This window comes from Dipteris shenzhenensis, chromosome 1, assembly GCF_047967505.1.
Source record: "Dipteris shenzhenensis isolate YYH24624 ecotype China chromosome 1, Dip_SZ_1.0, whole genome shotgun sequence".
NCBI classification, from domain to species: domain Eukaryota; kingdom Viridiplantae; phylum Streptophyta; class Polypodiopsida; order Gleicheniales; family Dipteridaceae; genus Dipteris; species Dipteris shenzhenensis.
Window position 1 is genome coordinate 38,074,753 of NC_141596.1, and position 19,975 is coordinate 38,094,727.

Consider the following 19,975-nt stretch of genomic DNA (forward strand, 5'->3'; position numbering starts at 1 on the left):
GAAGGCATCTAAATTTTGACTGAAGCTTGGAAGGCACGTAGCAAGGAGAGAATGTGTGGAGAAGTGATTGAGTCTCACCAGCTTCTCGAACCCTTTCATGAAGTTATCCAGCATCGTGTCCTTGTATGTTATCTTTGTTTGCACAAATAGTAGTTCCCCGAATCTAAATTACCTTCAGTTTGAGTTGTATAATTGGAGTTATATCACTGGTGCAGCTGGAGTGACGTGTGCGTGATCAAGAGTTTTTTCATCAACCTTCGATGGAGTTTCGGATTTCCCATCAATCATTCAAATAGCGATGACCCATGCACCTAGCTTCCAGCTTGTATTGATTAAACTAGAGAGATACGACGATCCGAAGATCCCATTGCATGGCCAACCTTTTATAGTGTATGCTGAGTTGTGCGCTGCACAATACAAATAGAAAAAGCTCTCGAGAGCATCGTAATACAAGACCAACAAATGATCAAAAACTGTGTCTTGTAACCTCTTAAAGAGACGCGCACATGGCGAAGACTGCAATTGTCCCACTTATGTAGAATTCTCTTCGACTTAAAAGTCCTAGTAGTCCTAATAGGTGGTCTCCATTTAAACAAGGGCCAAGCTGTTGGAAGTATTTTTTGAGCTCCAATAGCAAGTCAAATGTGCAATTCATTCTATCGCCCATATTATGGAAGTTGATAATGTGTTGCATCATGATACATCATCTCTGTGGTTGCTTCTTGAGGCAATAGTGACCCTAGCAATACTCTCAGTCATCTCTCTAGAATCAAATGGAAGTAGTAGTCGATCGCGAAGGCCCAAAAAAACAAAAAGGTTGGTCGCGAAGGTATTGCAGTTTCCTTTGAAGTTGGTCGTGAAGGCATTGCAACTTCCTTTGTACCTCCAGCCAGTATCTCGGTGAGTCTCTCTTTCAGTGATATGAATTTTTCATTTGCAACGTATCTTTTGCTCTTTTGTCAAAAAGGGCTTTTTGCACGTAGTTGGGGATGAGTTTGCTATTGAAGCTGTTGGCTAGGACAAAAAAATTTTCTATCCAAAAAGTCGTTTGCCAAAAAAGCCGGTTTGCCTTAAGAAAAAAAAGCCGTTTGCTAGAAAAGCCGGATCGCTTGAAAAAAAGCCGGTTTGCCTGTTGAAAGGGCTTTATGCCTACCGGTGAAAAGATTATCGTTTGCCAGAAAAGCCGGTCTGCCTTTAAAAAAAACCTATTTTCCAAGTGGCTATTCCTTTTTTGCCAAATAAAAAAAAGCTGAATTACTTTTTTGCTAAAAACTTTTGTTTGCTTGTTGAAAGAGCTTTATGCCCACCAAACGGGCTTTATACCTGCCAAACAAGCTTCATGTCTGTTGGTGAAAAGATTATCGTTTACAAGATTTATTTAAAGAAATAAAAAAAAGGGAAAAGTTACCATCAAAACTTCGCATGGAACTACTGGCCTACGAGATATCATTCATAAAACCTTCATTATTTTGGTTATTTTCTTTTATTTTTCTAAACTATGCAGGGCTTTTAGAAGGGCAACAAAGTGATCCATTTAAAACTGCAAAGGTGACCCATTGAAAGTTTTTTAAAAATAAATTTAAAGAGGCTTTGTTTGGTTTGACACCAAACTTTTACAATGACCGACCTTGAAATGGTCATGGCGTACTTCTAACTAAATCCAAAGCAAATAATGTTTATACTGGTAATATACTATACTGAAGCATGTAGCCTCCAAAGTTTCATAGAACAAATCGCACGTGTGTTCTATCCAACTTTTGTGCTAAGTAATATGCTAGAAACTTCTCAAAAGCAACTGCAACTAAAAAATCTCATGGAAGAAAATCATATGCAATTAGTGAACAAAACCTCAACAATAATTTATGGGTCTCAAATCGACCACAGTTGAATAAACACATCTTTGATGAGCCAAAAAAGCTATTTTACAAAACTATATACAGTCGAAAAAGCTACTTCTGCTAGTTATCTCGCAAACTTACATATCGATAATGTGCAGTGGCTATCTTGTCCAACCCACTGTTCCTTCCATCCTAGGTATTAGCTATTGTTTATTCTCATTCTTTGCATATTGTTTGTCATTCTTTTTACTGAGAAAGCTTCTTCTTCTACCTTCATCCATTTTTAACATTCTATTTTGAATGTATTTTTTCATGCTTGCGGGAAGCGAAAGAAACCTATATGACTAGCATGTGCACGATATTGATTTCTCAAATTGCAATACGAATACGACTATTGATGTTCAAGTAATATGCTAGTGTCCTATCTATATGCAAGACTTTTTTGCAATACTATTCGACTCTAATATTCTTGATGTTGCTTCAATATGAATTCTTACAACATTTCTCTCTTTCGATGCATGTTCTTGACATGAGGTAAGATTTGAAATCAGTAGTAGAGATAGCCAAGTTGGTGTAAGATCTAAGGATGACATTTCATATGGTTGTAGTCCATGGCACAAGATTATTTAAGCCCATGGACAAGTTATGAGCTTTTGTGAGCATAGCCTTATTCATGTATTTGTTCGGCTTCAATTCCCAAAAGGCGCAAATCTTTGTACATCACCAAGGAACACCCTCGACATTTGCAGGGAGGATTGAGTCCTGATGGACCTTGTGTCGTGTCTCATGTTCTTTTTTTTAAAAAATTCTTTTTTTTTTCCCTTTAGGAAAATTTGATTAAACGCTAGGATCCAAGTTCTATTTTAAGTTAGAAGTTATGTGCTCCATGAAAGAAAAAAGGAACTTGAAAGTATAGTGAGTGAGCGACGAATGAATTAATAAAGACACAGAGGCCATTGTCAGTGACGATGATAAGTGGGTCTCTGAGGGTTAAGTAGAGGCGAACCGCTTTGAAGTCACCTTCAGTTTTTTCTACTAAGTGGATGCGAAAATCGTCCTTAAATTTCTTTTGGAAGGAGCCTTAATCCAACAGAGCCTCATGAGCCTCATAAGGAGTGGCGCGGCTTTTGTGGATAAATGCACCCTTGTTGATCCTCTCCTACTGTTTTGGAGAATTCAAGTGTCCCCTCCTACCCATCCGAGAGTAGAGAATTCAAGTGTCACCCCTTACCCATCTCATGTAAATTTGGTCTAGAAGCCTAATCCAGGCAGAATGTGTCTGCTCTTTGTAGAGTGGCAGAATTCATCCTCAGGTGCTCTCTTGCAGAATGTAAGTGTTCCAGCCCACCTTATTTCCCCTTTTGGCCCCTCCATGACATGAGAGAAGCAAATTTGTTAACTTTAATAAACAGACCTCTCTACTGTGTCGAGACCGGCTTTTGGTCAAATCTTTGCCAATCCTCCGACTGCTCCCCATCGACCATCACGCAGGCCGTACCTTCGTCCTCTGCCTCGTCGAAGCCTAACATCACCCTGCTTCCGGCTCAACGGCGGTACCCTTCATTTTCCTTTTGCTCTTCTCCAACTTTTCCGCGATTGCGCAGCGCTCTGTTCTGAAACTCGCGCTAGAGTGATGGCTTGCTATGATCGCGTCGCGCATTGGACTCTAACTTGTGCGAAAGCGATGTCTCGATGCGTACTGGGTATGCGAGGAAAAAAGGGGCGCGGATCTGTGTGGCTACGTCTGGTTCATAGTGGGAGAGACAAAGGAATGTAAATGCCGAGACACCCAACAGTATTCAATCGCTGAGTAGAGGGGAAGCTGAAAGTTTTTTTTTGTTTTCGTTGGGCTAGAGTAGCGATGTAAACACTGACGAATCTGGCTTGGCTCTAGAGCTCGGTGGAGCTCAATTCAAAGTCCTTCAAATGCAAGGTTGTGAGAAATGCAGACTAGGAAAAAGTCTACCAGGCTTTGATGTGCAGAATAGAAAATGAGACGAAACTGATGGTACACAGGCAGAGAAAACAGGAAAAACAGCGATTTGCAAGAAAACAGTGAACAGCCCAAGCCAGGTGATAAAGGAAAGGAGGTTACCTTCTACTCATGGTTGAGTGTACTTGGATTTGATGGAGGCCTAAGGGAACTTCTCGACAAGCACCGAGGGTATCAGGTGCTTAGTCTTGGCATGAAACACATGACATTGGTCACAAAACTTAGCTTCCCTTTCTGTCTGTGGTATCCCAATTTGTCAGACCATGTTGTCCTTTGGCTGCTGTGGTCCCTTGTGCATCTACGTATTGTGGACCTAGCTAGCTGCTCAGAACTCGAAACTTAACTATTCCCCCTGCCTAGCCTATACATACGTATAGCTATATGCTGCACGGCAGGAATTGATGATCGAAAGTTTGTTTCCATCTTCTCAACAAGTGGAGCATGGTCGCACACAAGCCATTCCATCATGGAATGAGACAACCTTGAACAAATCTCATCCATGGCAAAGCCTTCCCACTAGACACGAGATCGATGCTTGACGCAGTATTCTGCAATCTCCCTTTTATTGGTGTAAGAGATGAGCATTAATATGCTTTTCATGGAGTCAATGATGTGACCCACGATGGATGACGTGCCATTACCCATGAGCTGCTGTCTAAAACCCATGACATGCAAGATAATCGTGATGGTACGTTGGCATACAACCATCCGCAAAAGGGATGCTCACTCCTGATCATTGTCCTGGAGTAAAATAAAGAAATAACTTCAATGTCTTGCATAGGAACTTATAAACTTACTTCAAATGTTTCTGCATAGATTATGACTCACAACCGTACCTCATCGAGTTTGGCCTCATAATCGCTGTCTCTAGATCACAGTAAGTTTCATCCTGCATATTTGCTAGATTCATAATCCTCCATTTCCAGCAAACTCGTGATTTGTATTGGAATAAAAAACCATGCCATGACACAATGATATATTGATGCAAGACATTGAATTGGATAATGAAAGACACCATTCAAAGCGTTACCAAAAGAGCATATCAATAGCCGGCACTGTTGCAGCCAGTTCTTCACCCCCTATTCCCAATCGGCTGTGCTTTCAGCTCAGCAAGAGCTTCGGCTAAAACCTGCAAGATCAATATGCTGATTTTTTTAATTCTCTAGAGAAAGCTCATGGAGGAGAAAAGCAGCTCTAATAGCAGGTGCAGCAAACAAATGGAAGTGAGGCAGCTCATGGAGCAGGAGCAGGTGCTGCAAGCCTATGGAAGGGAGTCTGCAACAGATTTCACAATTCAGCCAGTACAGATCTCTCATGGGCTTGATGATATGCAGAGCGGAAGGTTGTCCAACAGCACATCATTTCCAATTGTTGGCTTCAAAAAGTGGCTTTGGAAGCGATACATGATGTTCCATTATGGCTGTTTTCTTCATTTCCTCAAGTGTCAAAATCTGAGATGCTTGCTCAACTTTTCTGGATTATTGTTTCTTGGTTAATGCTCCCATTCCCTGCATGCTTGTTCCTCACGATCATAGCTGTGAACCATATTTTGATCATTAAAATCGACATTGAATCAATCATTGTGTCTCATCTGAGAAAATGCATACCTATCTACTATCCATTGAGCTACGTCAATTGGAGCTGCTCTATCGGGAAACTTCTCTTGATTCCACCAATATGATGGCCACAACAAACTATAGCACGTGCACAGTATGCACCTCCAATTTGCAACGTGTGTTGTCTCTGTGTGTACCTGCAGCGGCAAATGGCCCTTGTCGATCTCACACGTTTGACAATATTTGCCTTTTCCTTTGTTTAGGAGTTTGGCTTAGTGCTGGCCTAAGCAGCGTCCAGTGGAAACCTGCCTTTGCCTCAACAGTCGCTTGCTATGGTCCAATGGAAAGGCAATGCAAAATTAACATACGGTCATATCTTAGGTCCAATACTTTTGTTGGACGCTGATGATGTCAGTGGGATGTCATAGTAGCTAGTCCCTATTATTCGTGATGTAGTTTATGGTTTTCAACCTTATGAGTGACTATCATGAGATTGAGATTGCACTATGTGCTGTTTTTTAAGAGGATGAGTTTGGGCATGTTCCTAGATTCATCTAGATATATGCTTTTGCCGTATTAGCAGACATGTAAATTTCACCTTGTGAAGTTTTCGTCCATATTGCGAGAAATTCTTTCTATCTGAACTGGTGTGTCGCAACTTGCCCCATCAGCTAGACAATCGAAGCATTTTTTGGCTTGGATGCTCGTTTGGGAGAGACTAAAATGAAATCATATAGTCTTCAAAAGCAATTGTAGTTTGAATGAAGAGCATGTGGACTACGTTTTGATTAGCCTTCTCCGTCAGTGCTAGCCTTTGTCATTCTTACATGGGGAGGCAATTCCAGTTCATATCCAACTTGGCCAATTCTTCGGATAATCTTGAATGGACCATAGTATATGGGGGATACTTTCCTAACCTGTCCAGTAAATATACCATTGTTCCAAAAGAGAAATGTTGAGGTGAACGATTTCTATTAGCATCTCTATCTTGGGCACTTCTATTAGACTAAGGGACTTCTACCAGTACTTGAATGCTTTACACTATTATAAGCAAATTCAACCATGGTAAGTATTCTTCCCATGAAGATTGCCTCTTGGAAACATATGCCCAAAGCATATCGTACAGAAGTTGATTTACAACTTCTGTTTGGCCATCACTCTGGGCATGTTCATAGGAATTCAAACTAAGAGTGGTATCCGACTTGTCAAAAACAAGTGTCCAGAATTCACTCGTAAGCTTAGAATCCTTATCATTGACTATGTTAGCAGGCAACCCATACATACGAAACCATTGGTCAACGAACTAGTGAGCCAATTGACTTGTTGTAATGGTTGATCGAGTAGGTAGAAATCTAGCCACCTTTGTCAAGCTGTCGACGACAACCCATATGGAATCATGGCCCTGTAGGCCATCTCATGGGCTATCCGTAGATGCCACTTATACCTTGGTATGTGCCTTGTAGGCCTAGTTATAGTCAGTTAGTTTATGTACCATCTAGTCCAGTTAGGACACTTAGTCCAGTTAGGGCAGTTATCCCTAGGGTTTTGTTATGTTGGTTCTCCCTTGAGCCTCCACACTTCAGTTTTGCAGCAATCTATTACAGCATCTCGTTTTTCTCGTTCTTGCTTCCATTTTTGAGCTTCCATTGCTTCCTACACCCAATAGTGGTATCAGAGCAGGTTAGGCATCCACCCTCTAGCCATTTCCAGTCACCCGGAGCCCTTTTGGAGCCATTGGGAGCTCTTTGGCAGCCTGTTTCTTGCTGGTTTGCTGGTCTTGTACACACCTGTGAGCATTTGTGGCTTCTCCAAGCATTTCTGTCGCAGGAGGCTTGCAATTTGGAGTGCTTGCTACAAAGGAAGACCTATTTCGGAGCATTTCGGAGCTGCAGCTGCCTCATAAGTGAATCTGTACAGCAGTACGGCATTTATTCCTGCTTGTACGGCCATCTGTACACCTGTATGGCCATTCGTACACCTTGTACAGACTGTATGGACGTTTTTCGCCTGCATTTATTGCTGTCCTGCTGCTGTACGGACCTGTCAGTGCCTCATTAACTACTGCACGGACATGTCAGGGCTGCATTTAATGCAGTACGGCTACTGTACAGGCCCATAATTGCTGTACGGAACTGCTGTGTTAGTATTTACTGCTGTATGGGTCTTCCTCGAGGTTTGTGACAGCCATTTCGAAGGTTTCTTGCATCTTGGAAAGCGTGCCAGTGTTTGGGAGATGCCTCGATCTGCGTGCCAGCTGTTGAAGCTATTTGGAGCAGTTTTCTTGCTGCCTCGAGCTGCGTGCCGGCTGTTGAAGCCCTTTGGAGCGCGTTGAAGTGATCTGGATCCAGTTCACTCCTTGAGCCCATTCTTCCTCATTTGGCATCCCTTTGTCTCGGGTTGCAAGTTCTCCAGCATTGGATCTCTTTCTCTCCATTTCTAAGTGCTCTCCTCCTCGTGGGAGCACTTTCTTTTGCTGTAATTCTCATTTCCAGTCCTCTTTTGCTCGCATTCAGAGCCTTACACTGCTGTCCTTTCGGGCTACATCATTGGGTAAGCCGTTGTTGCATTGGCTCTTTCCAATTTCTGCTTCATTTGCATTTTGGAAAGGCCTCGTGTTGCCTTTGGGGATTTTTCTTGCAACGGGTACACCTTGGGACAGCAGAGTCTCTTGCAGGCATTAGCTTTGAAGCTTGGGCAGATTTTTGTGACTTGATTCTGAGAGGTTGCCTTTCTCTCATTTGCTTTGCCAGTTGGTGCATTTGTCTTGTATTTCAGCACCATGTCTGGTAGCAAAGATGATTTGTTTGGGACGATTGGAACTGATGACAAGCTTGATGGCACCAATTAACCCATGTGGTCGTACATGATGGGACATGTTTTGGTTGCCAAGAATCTATGGCATATTGTTTCAGGTTCTGAGGCCAAGCCTGCACGCATTGTTATTGGTGCTACATCTATAGCCTTTGCTTCTTTAGGTGATGGGTCTTCAGGTGATGGTTGTAATGCTACTGCTAGGACATCTGCATCTCCTGCTCCAGGTGCTTTGCCTCCTTCACAGGAGCAAATTCAGTGGGATGGTCGTGATGCCAAAGCACATGCCTTGATTGCTCTTTTAGTGAAACGGGTTATTATCCCTCATATTCGGTCTTGGAAGACAGCTAAGCAAGCATGGGATCAGCTTGCATCTTTGTATTAGGAGCGGAATGAGGCGAGGGTTGCCTATCTCCGCAAGTTGTTGAAAGATTTGAAGCTTGATGAGGGTGGTAATATGGATGCTTATCTCACTAATGTAAAGGATTTGAAAGAGCAGTTGGCCAACATTGATGAGATTATGCGTGATTCTCAGCTTGTTTCTAATACCCTTGATGAGTTGCCTGATTCATATCAAGGCTTTGCTACTACATTGAGGTTGGTTGCAGGGGGTGATGCCAATCATTTCTCATTTGACCAGCTGGTTGCTCTTCTTCTTCAGGAGGATCAAAGTCATGTGAATCGCAATGCTTCTATGGCTAGTGATCAAGCATTTGCTGCCCATCACAAACACAAAGGTAAAGGCAAGGTTTCAGCTGGAAAACCCTCTCATTCCCATGCTGATGATTCACATGGTGCCTCTTCTTCAGGGGATAACAAAAAGAAGAAGAGATGTAATTATTGCAGGAAACCTGGGTATGATATTTCTGAATGCAGGAAGTGCATAGCATCTGAAAAGAAAAAGAAAGAGTCTGGTCTTGCATTATCTGGTTCTTCTTCAGGAGGATCAAAGTCATGTGAATCGCAATGCTTCTATGGCTAGTGATCAAGCATTTGCTGCCTGCCCATCACAAACACAAAGGTAAAGGCAAGGTTTCAGCTGGAAAACCCTCTCATTCCCATGTTGATGATTCACATGGTGCCTCTTCTTCAGGGGATAACAAAAAGAAGAAGAGATATTGCAGGAAACCTGGGTATGATATTTCTGAATGCAGGAAGTGCATAGCATCTGAAAAGAAAAAGAAAGAGTCTGGTCTTGCATTATCTGGTTCTTCTAGTGCAGCACAAGATGGACATGAGTCCGCCGCTAATTTTGCACAAGACTAGCATTGATGTCAGTATAATCCTGATTCCATGATGCTTGTATGGCAGTTTCAGATGTTCGTGATGCTTGGTTCTTTGATAGTGGTGCTAGCAAGCACATCACGTCCTGTAGGATGTTATTCAGCTCATTGGAGCTTACATCTTGGGGGGGCAGTGTCACATGTGCCAATAATGCATCATATACCGTGAAAGGTATTGGGCAAGTTGACTCTAAAGCATGTGCTTTATTTGGGCTGTGATACTAGGTTAGAAATGGACCAACAGAGGGTACACACAGCGAAAGACTGATAGAATAGCCCAAGAGCTCACACTGTGTGTGTGGGGAGTGGAATCACAAACTTCTTAAACTTATGTGCATCACATAGATGTGCAGTTTCATCAATAGACAATGATGCAGGCAGATATAGAAGTTACCAAAAGAATGTATATTCCCGTCCAAAGCTATGGACACAATACAAATCCAAAGTAGCGTGGTCCTTTGATCTTATCACCATGTGCTTCTACTATCTGCTGGATATCTGTAGACTTGAGCCCACGTGCTCCACCTCGAGCATATGTAGACTCTCCGTCCTTTGACCTCAGCTCCTTGCTGCTCTAGAAGACAGCGAAGTCTGCAGCAAGTCTGCAGCAAGGAGCACTCCTTCAGCTTCTGGATGTAGGCCCCAAGGATGGTGCTTTGCTGCTCCTTTCTGCTCTGCTGGAAGCTGCACTGCCGAATGACTTATGCCCCTCCAAAGGGCTCTTTATATAGGCCTCAAGGCCCTTGTAACAGCCGACTGGCCTGCCCCCTTATGGTTGACTCAGTCTGGCCCATAGCCGACTGGGGCAGGCCCTAAAAACTGCCTATAAGTGGGGCCCAGCCCCCCTTTTAATGTGTGTGCCAGCCGACTGGCTGGCCCCCTCTGCATCCCCCTATTTTTGGGGCTGTGTGCTGGGCCTCATATCCCAGCCAGGCTGGCTGACCAGTCAGATCCTTGGCCCTTTAAAGGGCAGGGTGCTGCACACTGCAGCCCCTCCCTTTCCTTGCCATCTTGCGCGATTTCCAGGCCCTTGTTGCAGGTCATGTGCCTGCCAACAGACCCTGCCAAACAGCTCGCCACATAGGCACCTTTGCTCCTGGATTATCAAGCCATGCTGCTGCTCCAGATCTGCTTCCTGCCAGGTAAGATCTAGGGTTTGCTCTCCCCGCCATCTGCTCCTTCTATAGGCGCTTTCTGTTGCAGCCATGCTGGGCCGCTCCAGGTACCTTACTCTCTTTGATGTGAGGTGCTGTCCATGTGGCAGCCCCCTCTCTTCCTTTTCTCTTGGGCATATCCTGCCCTATGTCTCCCTCCCCCATGCTCTCCTCATATGGGGGCTTACAGATGGGGAGGTGACCTTTCCTCAAGAGGGCACGGAACACGCTTCTGAAGAGCTCATTGTGCACACGTATAGCAGACCCAAAGACTTGAGAGGCAATGCCGACCAATACCGAGACCTTGATGCTGTCCACACTGACGATGTAGGACGCTTCTGCAAGGCAAGGAAGAGGCTTGTGCTGTCTAGCGGAATGCAGGGTTACTACGTGAGTGAGAGAGTGAAAAGCTAGAAGTGATAGATCCTATGAGAGAACTGAGAGATGACGGAAATATAGAGCTGAGAGTGAGCTGTGTAAACTGTAAAAGAGAGCTGAGAAAGCTGCGGAAACAGTGTCCAAACCTCTCTCTGTTTGTTGGTCCAAACCTCCGACTGTTGTGCTGCGTGGTCACCTTCAGATCAGGCTGAACTGATGGCCAAGGGACTGAGGCTAGAGCAGGGCCAGATCTGAGGATCTCAGGGGCTGCACAGGAGGCTGAAGTGGAGCTGTAGGAGGACTGAAGGCAGGAGCAAACTGAATGAGAAAATAGGGCAGCCAAGGGGCCCTTTTATAGGGCTGGACTGAGCCAACCCAGTCTGTAAACAGACTGACTCAGTCTGTTTGACAGACTGGCTGGCCTACAACCAGCCTATAAAAAGCCCTCCCTTGCTCATTTGCCAGGGGAGTTTTTGGGCAGCCTTTGCAGGCTGCCTTCCCTGCTTACCTGTCCAGCCTTTGGGGACCCTAAAGGGACTCCTAACCTAGGCTAAGACCTAAACTATAAGATGGAAACACTTAACCTACTGCTCTCTATCACAGATTTCTCTCCCTAGCCACAACTACTGATCACGGGAGTAGCACCTCTCTTAACCACCCAGCCAAACTGCCAAAGCTCACTGCGAGAGAGAGAGAGCAATCTCAAAATCACGTAAATCATCAATTCTCCACTTTTCTCACTAGCCTTGACACCCCAATTCCCTAGATAGATCTAGATGCCACATGTCATCCATATAGGGCCTTTCTAATGCAACATTTCACCCCTCTCTTGGGATGCATTTAATTCCTTGCCCCTAGGCACATTCTTTGCACTAGGCCCCTGGTCTCAGATCTATCTAGTCCGGTGCTATCAGCCCTCACCTAGGACCTTGACATTAATCCCTCCCGATCATTTACATAAAGCGCAAACACATATATTACAAAGATAGATCCTATAAGGGAAATGTCGACTGATTCTTCCGAGGTCATGCTACCTCGGCTAGAGCGTAACATTCCTTCCCTCTTCAGACATCAGCGTCCTCGATGATAAAGTCTGGGAACACTCTCCGCAACTGATATACGGACTCCCAGGTAGCTTCGGATAGAGGCTGACCATGCCATGCAACCAACACCGTGGGTATCTTCCGATTTCGTATTTGCATTGTTCCTCGGTCCAGGATTCTTGTTGGTTTGCGCCTTGCAATATCCTCTATCTCCTGAAACAAAACCACACCTTCGATTAGTGAGTCACCAGTATGTAAAAATTTCTTTAAACGTGAAACATGAAAAACCGGGTGCACCTTACACCCCTGTGGTAATTCTAATTTATAGGCTACACTGCCTATTCTTTTCAGAATTAACCACGGCCCACAGTATCGAGGTGATAACTTAGCACACTCTCCTGAAGTCAACGACTTCGAGTGCGAAGGAATTCTGAGGAAAACTTTTTCTCCTTCTTCAAATACTCTTATAGACCGATTTTCATCCGCATATACCTTGGCTCTATCCATAGCCTGGCGGATGTTAGCTCTCGCAAGTGCTAGCATCTCCCGCATCTGAACTACAAAGTTCGCGGCACTAGGCACTTTCTGAGGTACTCCAACTATAGTTGGATTGGCTGGTCTATAACCATAGGTCAGCTCAAACGGACTGAACCCAGTAGATGAATGTTTCCTATCATTGTAGGCAAACTCCAACAATGGCAACCACTTGTCCCATGTATGTTGCCTCAATGATACATATGCTCTCAGCATATCCTCTAAAGTCTGGTTGACTCTCTCCGTCTGACCATCCGTCTCAGGATGATCCCCACTACTCATTCCCAACTCAGTCCTTAGTGTCTCAAATACCGCTGTCCAAAAATGACCGGTAAACCTGACATCTCTGTCTGACACTATGGATCTAGGCAATCCATGCAGACGGAATATATGTTTAATAAACAAATCCGCTACTTGCGGGGCACTAATAGACTCTCTAGTTGGAATGAAGTGAGCCATCTTGGTTAGACGATCAACCACCACAAGGATAGAGTTATACCCTCCTTGCGTTGCAGGTAGCCCTACAACAAAATCCATGGAAATGCTCTCCCACTTACTTAGTGGTATTTCCAAGGGCTGTAAAAGTCCGGGTGGCTTCACCCGCTCGGCCTTACTTACCTGACACGAGAAACACCGTGTCACATATTCATGAATATGCTTTTTCATCTTTGGCCAAAAGAAATCTCGCTTCACGAGATCATATGTCTTCTCGACTCCTGGATGTCCCGCACACGGGCTATCATGGCATTGTCGAATGACTCTCTGCCTGAGATCATTCTGACCAGGTACTACGACCTTGCCATTTCTAACTAGCATACCATCCCTTATGGTATATCTTGCATAAGTTTGGCCTTTTCTGGATGCCAGGTCATCCTTTTCATTTTCCCCGGGTTTTAATACATGAGCTTTAGGCCATAAGCTCTGGACAAACTCGTCCACCTTCTGAGTTTCTCTGATCTCGGCCATTAGAGCACTCTCTAATACCGTGAAGCTCAGGTTGTGCATAATGCGAGACAACGCATCAGCTACCTTATTGTCTTTTCCTCTTCGGTACCGAATCGTTAGATTAAACTCCTGCATGAGCTCTGCCCACCTAGCTTGGCGGCCCCTCAAGTCAGGCTGTTTACAGAAATGTTTCAGAGTATCATGATCCACATCCACATAAAACTCTGAACCATACAGATAATGCCTCCATGTTTTCAAAGCATGGATAACAGCATACAACTCCAATTCATGAGTTGGCCAATTCCTTTGAGAGGGAGAAAGCTTCTTGCTTTCAAAGGCTACTGGCCTCCCCTCTTGAAGGAGGACTGCTCCTACCGCAATGCCACTTGCATCGGTTTCTAGGAACAACGGTTTCTGGGGATCAACTATTTTTAACACCGGTCCTGAGACCACAGCTTGTTTTATGGTGTTAAAACTTTCTTGTTGATTCTGTCCCCAAACAAAAGGTACTCTATCTGAGGTCAGATCAGTCAATGGCGATACTATTCCGGAATATCCTTTGATATGCCTTCTATAAAACTGGACAAATCCCAAGAATGATCGCAACGCGGTCAGACTCTGAGGGATTGGCCAAGTTAGTATCGCAGCCACTTTCTTCGGATCCATTTCTACCCCCTGTGGAGTAATTATGAACCCTAAGTACTCAAGCTTAACCATACACAGTATAGTTTTCTTTTTATTCACGTAAAGACTGGCTTTCCTCAAAGTACTGAACACTATCCTTAAGTGTTCACAATGCTCAGTAACACTTTTACTGAATATCAAGATATCGTCAATAAAATGTACTACGAACTTTCCGATATACGGACGTAGTAAATCGTTCATAAGCATGACGAAGGTCGCTGGAGCATTGGTAAGTCCGAAGGGCATTACCAAAAACTCATAATGACCAAACCTGCTTCTAAAAGCGGTTTTATGCACATCCTCGGCTCTAATCCGGATCTGATGATAGCCGCACTTAAGATCTATCTTGCTGAAAATCACGGCTCCATGTAATGCATCTAGCAAATCATCAATCCGAGCCATCGGATACCTGTGCTTGATAGTGATATTATTTAATGCTCTGTAATCTATACAGAGGCGAAACGTATCATCCTTTTTCCTCTTTAATATCACTGGTGAAGCAAAAGGTGAGAAACTTGGTTGAATCTGCCCCAACTTGAGGTATTCTTCCAGTTGCTTACGCACCTCCGCTTCTTCAGTAAAGCTCATTCTATAGGGAGGTCTATTTACAGGTTCTGCTCCCGGGATCAGTTCAATTGACCACTCGGCTGCGAACCACTCCCTTTACTAGTCCACTTCTTCTTAAACCCAGATTTCTTCGGATACCCATACTGGGTTCCGACCTGTGCAAACCCACTTGGCTTGCTGCCCTTGGCATCCTCGTAGTTCAAGGCTATAGCTATTGCATCATCTAGCGTGTTCGCGTACTTAGCCCGAACTTCCATTTTTATTCGGTCATTCAATCCAAATATGAAATCTTTCACTTGGATTGATTGAGGCAGGGGTTCGTCAACCTTCATTACACTCTCTCGAAACTTATCAGTGTATTCTGCCACTGATAAATTTCTCTGACGCAGGTTCCTATATTGATCCCAAGCTCGGGATGCCTCGTCAGGAGGTAAGAAGTGTTTCCTGAACTCTCTTTTAAACCCCTCCCAGGTAGTGGATGCTATACCATCTTTTTGTTGTTTAATCCACCACCGATCCGCCGCCTCACTAAACATATGGGTGGCCTCGCGGATCTTTTTGATGTCATTTCTGATCTCACAAATGGCGAACGCCTCGTCCCATTTGTGTAGCCAGGTCTCAATGACATCGGAGCTACGGTCGTTCATCCGACCAGAATACTTTTCCGGCCTGTAATTAGCAATAATTGGCACTTTAGCCTTCCTAGGCTCGACCGTATGGACACTAGACTCCGGTTCCATCGGAGCCTTTCCCTTCTCCTCTCGAGAAGGTCTGGCAGACATACTCTGGAGTGCTCTCCTAAGTTCGGACTGCCCTGCATTGGCTTGTAACTGCTGTGCTAACAACTGTTGCAAGGCATCTTCCAGCAATGCAATCCTGCCAGATAACGTATGAGCTACTGGGCGCGATCCCTGCTGGGTCGGCCGGACTCCTGATTCACCAGGGTCCCTCCTGGAAGCCCCTTCTTCTGCTTCCATTTAGTTCAGTAGGCGTTTTGTTTTGGGGGTTCTTTTTTTTTTTTTTTTAAACACCCCTAGAACACTGTAATCAAAAGCTGACACAATTCAGGGTACTGACACTCTGAACCCTATTCCCTATACTAGGGAATTCCTGCAATCCCTTATGCACACTGACCAGGCATTTGATACATGCATAACCCAAACAGCGCTTTTCCCTATACTAGGGAACTTTCTGCAAACTGATTCTGACCGGAGCACGCATGCATACACACAAGTATAGTAACCGTAAATTGCTCTATACTAAAACAACAAACTGTATAATCAGACTGAAATTTTATAGTGAAGGAAAATTCGATGCTCCCTGGAAACTCCACGCAATCCGAGTCCCCGAAAACTGTAGCCTCCACGAATGATCTGCCTGCACTGATGCAACCCCTTTTTTTTTCTCCTGGTTGGAATGTGTCGCAGCCTGCATGTACGGCCTGTTGGCAGTTCTAACGACTCATCCCTACGCTGACTGTATGCGCACCAGAGAAACGATCAACTGTGCCCAGCGCGGGAGGGCTGCACTAGACTCCTCGTCGTCACGTTATCGTAATTCATCGCATGGAGGTCAAACTCAACGAAACCCCCCTGCGCTCTTCCTCTATTATCTCGTCGAGTCAACGGCGTATCCCATCCAGGTCTTCCGTTGGTCCATCGTCCATCATCGACTGCCTACGTCGTTCATAGCTCAGCGCCCTTTCGATGGCTATCACCTATTACGTATCACCTATTACGTAAGACCTGTCCCCATTGGCTTTCCGTTCATCGACAGCTCCAACCACTACCCCGAACGACGGGCACAAGTCCTTCACGAGCCCACGCGAGTCTTCACGTGAATCGCTGCCCACGTAACGCTGGAACGACGGGCACACAAGTCCTTCACGAACCCACGCGAGTCTTCACGTGAATCGCTGCCCACGTAACGACCAGCGTCACCTCTTTCTCTGCTTCCCAACCGTGGGCTCTGATACCAAATATCACAGATTTCTCTCCCTAGCCACAACTACTGATCACGGGAGTAGCACCTCTCTTAACCACCCAGCCAAACTGCCAAAGCTCACTGCGAGAGAGAGAGAGCAATCTCAAAATCACGTAAATCATCAATTCTCCACTTTTCTCACTAGCCTTGACACCCCAATTCCCTAGATAGATCTAGATGCCACATGTCATCCATATAGGGCCTTTCTAATGCAACATTTCACCCCTCTCTTGGGATGCATTTAATTCCTTGCCCCTAGGCACATTCTTTGCACTAGGCCCCTGGTCTCAGATCTATCTAGTCCGGTGCTATCAGCCCTCACCTAGGACCTTGACATTAATCCCTCCCGATCATTTACATAAAGCGCAAACACATATATTACAAAGATAGATCCTATAAGGGAAATGTCGACTGATTCTTCCGAGGTCATGCTACCTCGGCTAGAGCGTAACACTCTCCAGTGGGTACTAGTGAACAAGAACTGGCCTGGACTGAGCCAACCCAGTCTGTAAACAGACTGACTCAGTTTGTATTATAGACTCAGTCTGTTTTACAGACTGGCTGGCCTACAATCAGCCTATAAAAAGCCCTCCCTGGCTCATTTGCCAGGGGAGTGTTTGGGCGGCCTTTGCAGGCTGCCTTCCCTGCTTACCTGTCCAGCCTTTGGGGACCCTAAAGGGACTCCTAACCTAGGCTAAGACCTAAACTATAAGATGGAAACACTTAACCTACTGTTCTCCAGTGGGTACTAGTGAACAAGAACTGACTACTGACTTGATTGAAGGCTGATGGACTGACCTACGTAGCTTGTGCCTGACTGTCCCTGGATAAGGGGTCACAACATACGACAAAATCTCCTTTCTGGGAACTATAATGCACTTGTCGATGTAGCCAATGTGTCACCTTGCACCCAAGTGTAAGGGTGCATGTGACAAGAGAGGCCTAAAATCCTCCAAGAAGAGCCCAATCTCAGGAAGAAATCAGCAGTGTTAGAAATTCTAATTAGGAAATCCCTAGAAATCAATGTTCCCAAGCCAAACATAACCAGAATTCCCAGTATTCAGAGAAAGAAAGCTAGAAGCAAGTAAGGCCACTTTCAGAAGTGGCCAAAGATGAAAAACGAAATCTTGGACTGAGGAAGCAGCTTGAAAATAAATTGCAACTCAGAATAGGTCGAATCTGCAATCGCACTTACCTCTTGGCTTGTCCAGCGTGTGGAAACTATGAAAACAGCAGGCTGAAGCAGAGTTTGAGGAGTATTTCAGCATCGTCAGGTTAGGAGAGTATCTGGTAAGAATCCTGCGGCTGCAAATGGATCTCCAGCCTCCTCCTTTGCTGTAGAAACACTGTTTGCAGGCTTGGCCAGGTTCAAAATTGTCCCAAACTGCTGCGAGATGAATCACAATCTAGGTTGGGACTTCCTAGATGTGAATATAGGGTTTCGGAAGCAAGGGTGCAGCAGTGCAGCAAGGGGAAGAGGAGAAGCAAGAATATGACTGGATCACCCTCCACCTGATATTAATATTATCAACATGCTGTATGAGACTGATGATGCTTTGCACATCCACAAGGATTTCCTAATGCCTGTTGGGTCTATCGTACCCATGGTTTATTCTTGACACCTTCAAACTGGCTTTGGGGGTGAGCCTTAGTGTGTTGGGGAATGATGCTTGGCTTAATGAGGGAAGATCAAGATCAATGTATTGCTTAACCATGAGGTGGAAGTGTGATCTTCAAAACCCATAATCTTTCAGTGTTAGGATTAACACTTCATTTAGTCGGGCCACATTGAGATCTAAAAGATGGTTTCAGTTTGGGTCAATTCTAAGTTGCCTTGTGAGCCTAGCAAACCTAGTATTGTAGGCCTATTTGTTTACCTAACTGCTCCAATGGGTAGCGGGGTCTCAGGAAAAAATTAGTAAAAGATCTAATTCAAAGACTAAACTAAATATTAAATACTATTTTAATCTAGAATAACTAATAAAATATTAAGGCAGAAATCGTTTTTAAAATTTCTAGAGATTTTTAAACCTGCTTTGTTTGAGTTTCTCAGCTTTTAGGGCTTTCTGTTTTTCAATTAGGGGGTATAGGAAACGTGCTACTGATTTTGGGTTTACTAGCTGGGCTCTCTTGCAGGAAATAGTCAAACGACTTGTAACTACTATAGATGGTGTAATATTGAAGGCAACAAAAGTAAACCATACCGAAGATGGTAAAGCATACTGAAGATGATAAATCATACTCAAGGTGATAGAGTCACACACTGAAGGGGACATGGACACATTGAAGGTGTCATGGACTCACTGAAGGTGTCATAGCTGTGCCGAAGATAGCACTAAAAATATTATGGTCATGCTGAAGGTGACAAGAGCTATGTCAAAGATAACATACATGGTGATCAGCCATGATAAGAGCATGCTCCGAATTGTAAATAAGTATGTGCACAAGATTCGTAGAAGATAACCAACCGGGGTGTGAAGTCTTGTCACAAGAACTCGGACAAAGAAAACTCACAGGTATGGTCAATAAACATCTGATGATAAGAAAAGTAATGAAAATAGGATATCCAATAATGATCCATAAATGCAGTCAAGGAAAAGCATAGGTCTGTTATATTAGCAGCCTTTGTCATCCCCCCTTTACTGTGGTAGGACAGTTGGAGAAACAAGGAAGTTGGCTATGTAGCCCACCTCCCTATAGTGTAGACAGTGTGTAAACCTGATACCTCCATGTGCTCATGGAACATACTCCCACTCAGGGTCTAGCATCATGTTCTTTGAGAGAGAGTCTGATCATCAACGATTAGTCATATATTTGGTACTCCATTGTTGGTGAGTATTAAAGCCCTTGTTGCAAGCGTCTCCAAGACTATGTTGCAGCATGCTCCAATTGACAATTCTATGGGAGGCTTGAAAAGCATTGTGTGATCCGAAATCTAGGCATGTTTGATTTTGTTGAGTCCATGTCATCAACAATGAACCCATGGTACCAAGGGATGAAGAACACCAGTTCTAGGTCTGGATAGACAAGTATACCCCTAAACAGTAAGCTTGCCTCAAACTGGAACCCAGTGTCAAGTAGCCCTTGTGGAAAAAGGAGATCCAGTTGACAGTGGGAATTGAGGATGCTGCCATATAAGCTTCTTTGTAGCAGAAGGGGCTAGCAAGGGCGGAATACACACATAATTTTTTTACAGAATGGGACTA

General features: G+C 44.4%; 1 protein-coding gene across 6 annotated transcripts in view; it reads left to right on the forward strand.

Annotated features, from left to right (window-relative positions):
- Window positions 1-2,981: 2,981 nt before the first annotated feature.
- The window catches only part of LOC147905786 (protein NPG1-like), an 80,350-nt gene continuing 63,356 nt past the window's right edge, over window positions 2,982-19,975 (forward strand). For 3 of the 6 annotated variants that reach the window (XM_087374603.1, XM_087374612.1, XM_087374645.1), the window contains exons 1-2: window positions 2,982-3,182; window positions 3,252-3,391. In XM_087374603.1, the coding sequence (XP_087230729.1) occupies window positions 3,112-3,182; window positions 3,252-3,391 (211 nt within the window). In that variant the 5' untranslated portion in view covers window positions 2,982-3,111. Of the gene's footprint in view, window positions 3,392-3,877; window positions 4,010-19,975 lie in introns of those variants that run through there. The other 3 variants (XM_087374621.1, XM_087374629.1, XM_087374638.1) reach the window with 3 other exon arrangements.